Here is a 10118-nt window from a genome sequence, read left to right on the forward strand (position 1 = left end):
CGTAGACTGCCTCCAGGAAAGGGCGAAGAAGATATGGCCACTTGTTCGCCAACACATGGAAAATACTCAGGAATCCCAGGCGTACACCTACAGCAAAGGCCCTCGCCTCCGGGAGTTCCAGGGGAAAAGGTTTTGGTTCTGGTACCCACAACAGACTGCAAATTCCTGGCAAAGTGGCAGGGGCCATATGAGGTCATTCAGAAAATGGGGCCCGCCAACTGCCGGGTGAGTCAACCGGGCCGGCGTAAAGGCTTGCAGATTTATGTGAATGTCCTAAGGAAGTGGTGCCCAGTCGACCCTGTACCAAACCCAACCCTGTTAACACTTGATCCTCCCCAGAAACCACCCGTCCAAATAGGCGAAGACCTTGGCCCAGACCAGGTACAGGACATCGATGAGCTCCTAGGACAGAGCCGAGATGTCTTCTCCGAATTCTACGGACACACCACTGTCATTTAACATGACATTGAAACCCCACCAGGACGAGTGGTGAATAAAAGGCGCTGAGTGTGTTTTGTACCCACAATCCCTGCTTCTGTGTGCTGGTTTGGGTTCGGACGTTACAATATGTATAAATGTATATATTTATTCTGTGTGACATTCTGACGATAAAATTGCATTTGTTTCCAAATATTGGTGTCTTTTTTTAAGTTACCGTATTTCCTTGATTAGCCGCCGGGCATTTAATATGCGCCTGCCTTGAATTACTGCCGGGTCAAACTCGCTCCACAAATCAATAAGCGCATGCTTACTTTTACCACCAGGTCAAATTTGTGACGTTACAAGTGACGCTTCCCCTGGAGAAGTGTTTTTTCCTTTTACTAAGTGTAAACCAGGGGTCTTGTTCCACAGCCATACAGATCACATTAATGGTTGTGATATAAAACAACTTCAACACTCCTACCAATACGCGCCACACTCCGCGAACCCACATCAAACAATGGAGAACATCGGCCCTGCAACACAGCACAAACGCAACACAACACCTTCCCAGAATGCAATGCATCCACGACTCCTGGCTACATCATTCCCCCTGCTAGCACCAACCCCCCCCCCCCCACCCACCCACCCTTTCCGTGCGTTGGTTGAGGTGGGCGGGGTTGGGGGCGCGTGTATAATATAACCAAGAGTCACAGATGCACGGCATTATGGGTAATCCCTATGCTGCGTTTATAATGTGCCACAGAGCCAATGCTCTCCAGAAATGTGTTTGGTGTGGGTTCACAGAGTGTGGCGCATATTAGTAAGAGTTTTAAAGTTGTTTATATCACAAACATCAGTGTAAAAGGTATGGCTGTTGACCAAGTATGCATTGCAATCTCGTACAAGAAGTAGCGAAACGTATGCATCTGGCCGGCACGCAGATAGCATGGTGTAAAAGTGGACGCGATGACATGATGTAGAGCAGTGGTCCCCAACCACTGGGTCGCGGACGCAGAATAATTTTTTATTTTTTTATTTATCACACTCAATTTTGTACTGCATGCCATTGATAAGTGCAGGGGTGAAAAGAGGTTTTAAAATTATTAGCGCCTGCTTACTTTTACCGCATGCTTTGAATGAGCGCAGGAGTGAGAAGGGGTTTTAAATTCATTAGCGCCCCGGCAGCTATTCAAGGAAATACGGTAATTTAAATTATGGAAGCAATAAAAACCTGTGATTAAAAAATGGTTAATCCAATTTCAAAAGTGTGAATAATCTGATTAAAAAGAATATGTCATTTCATAGCACTAAAAATTACTCATAATAAGATAAAAAAGGTTGTTGAAATTATTCTAAATGAAAGGCGCTGGCTTTAAATGAAACATTTTGTGTCTTCAGGAAGCAAACAATATTCAGTATGAATAAGTTGTCAGTAATATCTGTGTTCGTTAAATATGTGTAAATAATAAGTCAGATGGTATTTTCTAGACGGTCACTCAAATAGATGCCGTGGGGGAAGAAAGCCATGGTGTGACTGAGTCATTATTTTTCCGGAACGTTATGTTCTCTGCAAAAATCACACATGTGATTTGTGAGAGTGAAGTCACGGGCTGCCTCAGTGCTGCTGGTCCTCACCTTGCACGGTCATGGCTGACACCTCCTGTATGTGAATGAGGAGGACGTGGAGCGCGGTTGAGACGTTGTGCAGAGAAAGGTCACATGTGCAGCCTATCAGCAGTGAGGTAGCGGTTCTGAAAGGCTGCACCGGCCAGGAGGCGAGGTAATGGACGGAAACATTGGACTGCACCGCTCCGGTTACCTGTTCAGGAATAAATAATGTTTAAGCCAAACATGACCAACATGTTTTTATGGTGCTAACATGTACTTGTGGTACCATGGCTTGGAGTAATCTGGTGTGGTTGAGAAGAGCTCCATCCTCAGAGTTCAGTTGCTGGTAATCTGTCTTCACCGTCACTGTTGCGTTAAAACGGCATCCACCATTCTCGGTGTAACTAGTCATATCTGATGATAATAACATGTATACATACATGCAAAACAGACAAAACAAAAACATGTAATAAAATACTATAGAAGATTTGATAACGTGTTTATTTATCCTATAAAAACACTGTATGAACTGCATTCTGCTTTCAATCTCACCTGATTATCTGAACCGTGAATAAATTAGACTGAAATTCAAGTACATCCAAGCCTGTGAATCATGCACGTAGTCTATAATTATATTTATCATTTATTTATCCAGGGTAAGACAATTAAGAACAGTGTTTTACTTGCAATGCTGACCTAGCAAAGGGGAAGCATTTACATGATAGAGATGTTGAAGTGTGATGATAATCTCTCATTGTTTTACATTTACCAACAACTATTAGTGCTAAAGATTGCTCTCAACAGTTCACAAATTCTCTTAACGTGGAGAAGTAAATGTGATAAATGAATGTTTAAGATGCACAAACACTTTTTACGTGCAAAACATACATGGAGGATGTCTGCAACTTGTGGACGACAGAGCAGATAGTGGACAATAAGGAAGCTTTTGATGGTGTTTCTGTAATTATAAATAATCATTACTATTATTAGTTACAATTAATTAAAACAGTACAGTAATTTCACAATGAGTTCTGAGTATGTGCTTTTACTGACATCTAGCATATAATTTTAAGTCTGAGTGGTGTAAGATGAGCAAAACATGTATGCTACACATGGCCGTATACACCCTTGAGTTGTGTATACGGCACAAAGGCATGTCCTCGGTAGATGATATGACTGATGCAAAATATACTTTGTGTAGGACATTGTGCGCGCTGTACTGTACCACACTTGTACAGCACCAGGCAATCATCTTTTTACAGTATACGATCTTTGGTCATGGACCGCCGGCTGCAACTCCAGCAACGTACAAAACCCAAAACCAGTGAAGTTGGCACATTTGGTAAATCATAAATAAAAACAGAATACAATGATTTGCAAATCCTTTTTAACCTATATTCAATTGAATAGAGTGCAAAGACAAGAACTGGGAAACTTTGTTTTTTTTTTTAAATATTAGCTTATTTGGAATTTAATGCCTGTAACATGTTTCAAAAAAGCTGGCACAAGTGGCAAAAAAAGACTGAGAAAGTTGAGGAATGCTCATCAAACACTTATTTGGAACATCCTACAGGTGAACAGGCTAATTGGGAACAAGTGGGTGCCATGGTTGGGTATAAAAGCATCTTCCATGAATCAATCAATCAATCGATGTTTATTTATATAGCCCTAAATCACCAGTGTCTCAAAGGGCGCACAAACCAACACACAAACCACAACGACATCCTCGGTAGAGCCCACAGGCAAGGAAAACTCACCCCACTCGGACGTCGGTGACAATGATGACTATGAGAACCCCCCCTCTAGGGCAATGGTTCTCAACTTTTTTTCAGTGATGTACCCCCTGTGAACATTTTTTAAATTCTAGTACCCCCTAATCAGAGCAAAGCATTTTTGGTTGAAAAAAATAGAAAAAGAAGTAAAATACAGCACTATGTCATCAGTTTCTGATTTAGTAAATTGTATAACAGTGGAAAATATTGCTAATTTGTAGTGGTCTTTCTTGAACTATTTGGGGAAAAAAAGATATAAAAATAAACTAAAACCTTGTTGAAAAATAAACAAGTGATTCAATTATAAATAAAGATTTCTACACATAGAAGTAATCATCAACATAAAGTGCCCTCTTTGGGGATTGTAATAGAGATCCATCTGGATTCATGAACTTAATTCTAAACATTTCTTCACAAATAAAGAAATCTTTAACATCAATATTTATGGAACATGTCCACAAAAAATCTAGCTGTCAACACTGAATATTGCATTGTTGCATTTCTTTTCACAGTTTATGAACTTACATTCATATTTTGTTAAAGTATTATTTAATAAATATATTTATAAAATATGTTTGAATTGTTGCTATCTTAAGAATATTTTTTTTAAATCTCACGTACCCCTTGGCATACCTTCATGTACCCCCAGGGGTACGCGTTCCACCATTTGAGAACCACTGCTCTAGGGGACCGAAGGCAATGGATGTCGAGCGGGTCTAACATGATACTGTGAAAGTTCAATCCATAGTGGATCCAACACAACCGTGAGGGTCCAGTCCAAAGTGGATCCAACACATTAGCGAGAGTACCGTCCATAGTGGAGCCAAAAGGAAACCATCCCAAGCGGAGGCCGATCAGCAGCGCAGAGATGTCCCCAGCCGATACACAGGCGAGCGGTCCATCCTGGGTCCCGACTCTGGACGAGCGGCCCATCCTGGGTCCCGACTCTGGACAGCCAGTACTTCATCCATGGCCACCAGACCGGACAAGGGAGAGTGGGACAGAGGAGAAAAAGAAAAGAAACAGCAGATCAACTGGTCTATTAAGGGGGTGTATTTAAAGGCTAGAGTATACAAATGAGTTTTAAGGTGAGACTTAAATGCTTTTACTGAGGTGGCATCTCGAACTGTTACCGGGAGGGCATTCCAGAGTACTGGAGCCCGAACGGAAAACGCTCTATAGCCCGCAAACTTTTTTTTGGCTTTAGGAATCACTAATAAGCCGGAGTCCTTTGAACACAGATTTCTTGCCGGGACATATGGTACAATACAATCGGCAAGATAGGATGGAGCTAGACCGTGAAGTTTTTTATACGTAAGTAGTAAAACCTTAAAGTCACATCTTAAGTGCACAGGAAGCCAGTGCAGGTGAGCCAGTACAGGCGTAATGTGATCAAACTTTCTTGTTCTTGTCAAAAGTCTAGCAGCCGCATTTTGTACCAACTGTAATCTTTTAATGGTCGACATGGGGAGACCCGAAAATAATACGTTACAGTAATCGAGACGAGACGTAACAAACGCATGGATAATGATCTCGGCGTCACTAGAGGACAAAATGGAGCAAATTTTTGCGATATTACGGAGATGAAAGAAGGCCGTTTTAGTAACATTCTTAATGTGTGACTCAAAGGAGAGAGTTGGGTCGAAGATATTACCCAGATTCTTTACCGAGTCGCCTTGTTTAATTGTTTGCTTGTCAAATGTTAAAGTTGTATTATTAAATAGAGGTCGGTGTCCAGCAGGACCGGTAATCAGCATTTCCGTTTTTTTGGCGCTGAGTTGCAAAAAGTAAGCGGACACCCATTTCTTTAATTTCATTAAGACACGCCTCCAGCTGACTACAATCCAGCGTGTTGGTCAGCTTTAGGGGCATGTAGAATTGGGTGTCATCAGCATAACAGTGAAAGCTAACACCGTATTTGCGTATGATGTCACCTAGCGGCAGCATGTAGATGCTGAAGAGTGCAGGGCTAAGGACCAAACCCTGGGGAACTCCACACGTTACCTTAACATAGTCCGAGTCACAAACAAGGATGCGGCGAGGGTCACCACTTTGTCAACAAATTTGTGAGCCAATTGTCTAACAGTTTAAGAACAACATTCCTCAATGAGCTATTGCAAGGAATTTCGGGATTTCACTGTCTATGGTACGTGATATCATTAAAAGGTTCAGAGAATCTGGGGAAATCACGGCAAGACCGAAAACTAACATCGAATGCCCGTGACCTTCGATCCCAAAGACGGTACTGCATCAAAAACCGACATCAGTGTGTAAAGGATATCACCCCATGGGTTCAGAAACACTTCAGAAAACCACTGTCAGTAACTACAGTTTGTCGCTACATCTGTAAGTGCAAGTTAAAACTGTGCAAAGTAAAAGCCATTCATCAACAACACCAAGAAACGCTGCCAGTTCCGCTTGGCCCAAGCTCATCTAAGATGGACTGATGCAAAGTGGAAAAGTGTTCTGTGGTCTGACGAGTCCACATTTCAAATTGTTTTTGGAAACTGTGGATGTAGTGTCCTCTGGATCAAATAGGCAAAGAACCAGCTGGACTGTTATAGGCGCACAGTTCAAAAGCCAGCATCTGTGATGGTATGGGGTGTATTAATGTCCAAGGCATGGGTAACTTACACATCTCTGAAGGCACCATTAATGCTGAAAGGTACATACAGGTTTTGCAGCAACATATGTTGTAATCCCAGCAACGTCTTTTTCATGGGCGCCTCTGCTTATTTCAGCAAGACAATGCCAAGCCACATTCTGCACGTGTTACAACAACGTGGCTTCATAGTATAAAAAAATGTGGGTACTACATTGGCCTCCCTGTAGTCCAGACCTGGCTCCCATTGAAAATGTGTGGCGCATTATGAAGCCTAAAATACCCTGGACTGTTGAACAGCTCAAGCTGTACATCAAACAAGAATGGTAAAGAATTCCACCTGAAAAGCTTCAAAAAATTGGTCTCCTCAGTTCCCAAACGTTTACTGAGTGTTGTAAATAGGAAAGGCCATGTAATACAGTGGTAAAAATGCCCCTGTGCCAAATTTTTGCAATGTGTTGCTGCCATTAAATTCTAAGTTAATGATTATTTGCAAAAAAAAAATAAGTTTCTCAGTTCGAACATTAAGTATCTTGTCTTCGCAGTCTATTTAATGAAATAAAAGTTGAAAAGGATTTGCAAATCATTGTTTTCTGTTTTTATTAACAATTTACACAACGCACCAACTTCACTGGTTTGGGGTTTCGTAACGCAACGACATCCACTTTTACTATAAACATAATCCGATCCGAAATGTGCTGTCAACATAACATTAACATTTAATTATAGTGGCTTAACAAAGGTTGGTTTCATCTGAATGAAATTGATGTGAAACGCTGTTGGGAAAATACTGTTGTCATCAAGCCAGGTCCTGTTTACAGAGATCCAGCACGCCCAGCTTTGTTGCGCTTAGGTCTTTGCCATCGGTGGGTGGGGGGGGGACCTTTTTGAGTATGTCAAATGTGAATTATTGAATGACATGGCCCATCATATGCAATTTTACTCCAAACGTACTCCTGGCCATGCCCCGGCTCTGTCACTGATAATAATGTGAGAACATATTTCCCTCTGAAGCTTCCAGTAGCTTTCGTGGCGCATGACATTAATACATAATAACTAGACAGAAGGTTGTGAGTTGAATCCCCGGGGATAGTTGAAATTATGGAACATATATATGTTATAATTGTCAACGAGGTTAGATAATATGACAATAATGTGATTTTTCTACTGAAACTGAAAATGTTTGTTATTCTGGAAATTAATCGCATTGCTCGAGAGAATATTAATTATATGGTGTTGGGATACACATGATTTCAGCCTTTCAAAGCTCCTCTTGAACCACCAATTTTTGACCTCTGTTGCAGAGGTTGCCCTCTAGTGGGTTCCTCAGACCACCACACACTGCCAGGAGAGCCCGGAATTCAGGGTATGACACCGTTTTATTTTCATCCAATGGTGCAAAGTATTTTGCTTTTCAGCAAAGTGTCTTTTCTGCCTCTGTGTCTCTCAGCAGCACCTCCAACTACAACTACTTTTTTCCTCACGGCTGCTGCTAATAAAGGCAACAGGTGATTTGATAACAAGGCCCACCTGGGCCATCTATGCACCCGTCGCTGTCTTTGAGGCCGGTCCTGACACACCCCGTTCAGCGGCAAGCCCGCAGGCCACGCCCCTCTCCACATCTGTATTTGTCAAATCCTAGTTACGGCCCTCATGCTACATGAATGCTGGCAAGAACCCAGCTAATAGAGAGCCACACTAAAATCACATTTGTGACATTTTTTCCAACCTAAAAAGGCTAAATCGTTCAGACAAACATATAAACACAGTAGAGATTGGATAGTTCAGCGAGACTGTGAGGTAAAAGTCAATTTAGTTGACTATTACACACCTAGTGTAAAAATTAATCTTAATCATTATGTGTTTTGTCTTTGTTTAGCTTACTCTAATTAAAGTTAAAGAACCACTGATTGTCTCACACACACATTAGGTGTGGCGAAATTATTCTCTGTTTTTGACCCATCACCCTTGTTCACCCCCTGGGAGGTGAGGGGAGCAGTGAGCAGCAGCAGTGGCCGTAGCCGCGAATCATTTTTGGTGATTTAACCCCCAATTCCAACCCTTAATGCTGAGTGCCAAGCAGGGCGGTAATGGGTCCCCTTTTAATATGCCAATACATTTTCTTTCAGAGAACTAAAAAGAAATTGAACATTAAGTTTCCCATGTGTTTTTTATTTCTCCAAAAAAGACATGTAATATATTGAGATTCAAGTCAAATAGTATAAAAATCACACCCATTAAAAAGGCACATACAAGACAACACACGTCTTTTATCTTTGAGTAGGCAACCCAAACTGTCAACTGTCAGGGCTAATACACATATTCTATGATACATTTTAGGGTTTTTTATTAGAGATGTCCGATAAAGGCTTTTTTGCCGATATCCGATATTCCGAAATTGTCCAACTCTTAATTACCGATTCCGATTTCAACCGATACCGATATATACAGTCGTGGAATTAACACCTTATTATGCCGAATTTTGTTGTGATGCCCCGCTGGATGCATTAAACAATGTAATAAGGTTTTCAAAAATAAATCAACTCAAGTTATGGAAAAAAAATGCCAAAATGGCACTGCCATATTTATTATTGAAGTCACAAAGTGCATTATTTCTTTTAACATACCTCAAAACAGCAGCTTGGAATTTGGGACATGCTATCCTTGAGAGAGCATGAGGAGGTTTGGGGGGGGGGGGGGGGGGTGTATATTGTAGCGTCCCGGAAGAGTTATTGCTGCAAGAGGTTCTGGGTATTTGTTCTGTTGTGTATATGTTGTGTTATGGTGTGGACGTTCTCCCGAAATGTGTTTGTCATTCTTGTTTGTTGTGGGTTCACAGTGTGGCGCATATTTGTAACGGTCTTAAAGTTGTTTATATGACCAGCATCAGTATGACCTGTATGGCTGTTGACCAAGCATGAAGTGCATTCACTTGTGTGTGTGAAAAGCCGTAGTTATTATGAGATTGGGCCAGCAAGCAAAGGCAGTGCCTTTAAGGTTTATTGGCGCTATGTACTTCTCCCGACGTTCGTGTACCACTCCGTACAGCAACGTTTTAAAAAGTCATACATTTTACTTTTTGAAGCCGATACCGATAATTTCCGATATTACATTTTAAAGCATTTATCAGCCAATATTATTGGCAGCCCAATATTATCAGACATCTCTAGTTTTTATTCATTATTAGTATCGACATTTCAGCCATTTCTCATTATGTTATGCCTTGTGTGTTATGTTTCTACATCCATCCATCCATCCATTTTCTACCGCTTATTTCCTTTGGGGTCGCGGGTGGCGCTCGTGCCTATCTCAGCTACAATCGGGCGAAAGGCGGGGTATACCCTGGACAAGTCGCCACCTCATCGTAGGGCTATGTTTCTACAGTGTGCCATAAAAAATAGGTGCGTTCAGCAAATGGCCCCAGGGCCAAACCTTGCCTTCCTGGTGAAAAAAAATTAAGCAGTGGTATTGAAAGTGTTGACAGGCGACAGAAGAGTATCTCTAAGCTGTGCTTTCTCAGAGCTTATTGAAGTAATAAAGGTTGGGTTGCATGCTTGTGGAGCCTTTTTGCATGTTGTGGTAATGCACACTCCATGGGCTTGTGGTGCCGGATCTTCTCAAGTACTTTCATGGCCGCTTGTATTTGATCAGCCAATGAATGTGTGATGTAAGACACACCTATCTTTCACTTTAATATGTACCGCTACTCGCTA

General features: G+C 41.6%; 1 protein-coding gene across 1 annotated transcript in view; it reads right to left on the minus strand.

The window, feature by feature from the left end:
- Nucleotides 1-10118, minus strand: part of umodl1 (uromodulin-like 1) — a 66031-nt gene that overhangs the window by 47165 nt on the left and 8748 nt on the right. Inside the window, 2 exon segments of the mRNA XM_061896429.1 lie at nt 2059-2242; nt 2318-2445. Of these exon segments, the coding sequence (XP_061752413.1) occupies nt 2059-2242; nt 2318-2445 (312 nt within the window).

Source organism: Nerophis ophidion, linkage group LG04 (genome assembly GCF_033978795.1).
Source record: "Nerophis ophidion isolate RoL-2023_Sa linkage group LG04, RoL_Noph_v1.0, whole genome shotgun sequence".
Classification (NCBI taxonomy): domain Eukaryota; kingdom Metazoa; phylum Chordata; class Actinopteri; order Syngnathiformes; family Syngnathidae; genus Nerophis; species Nerophis ophidion.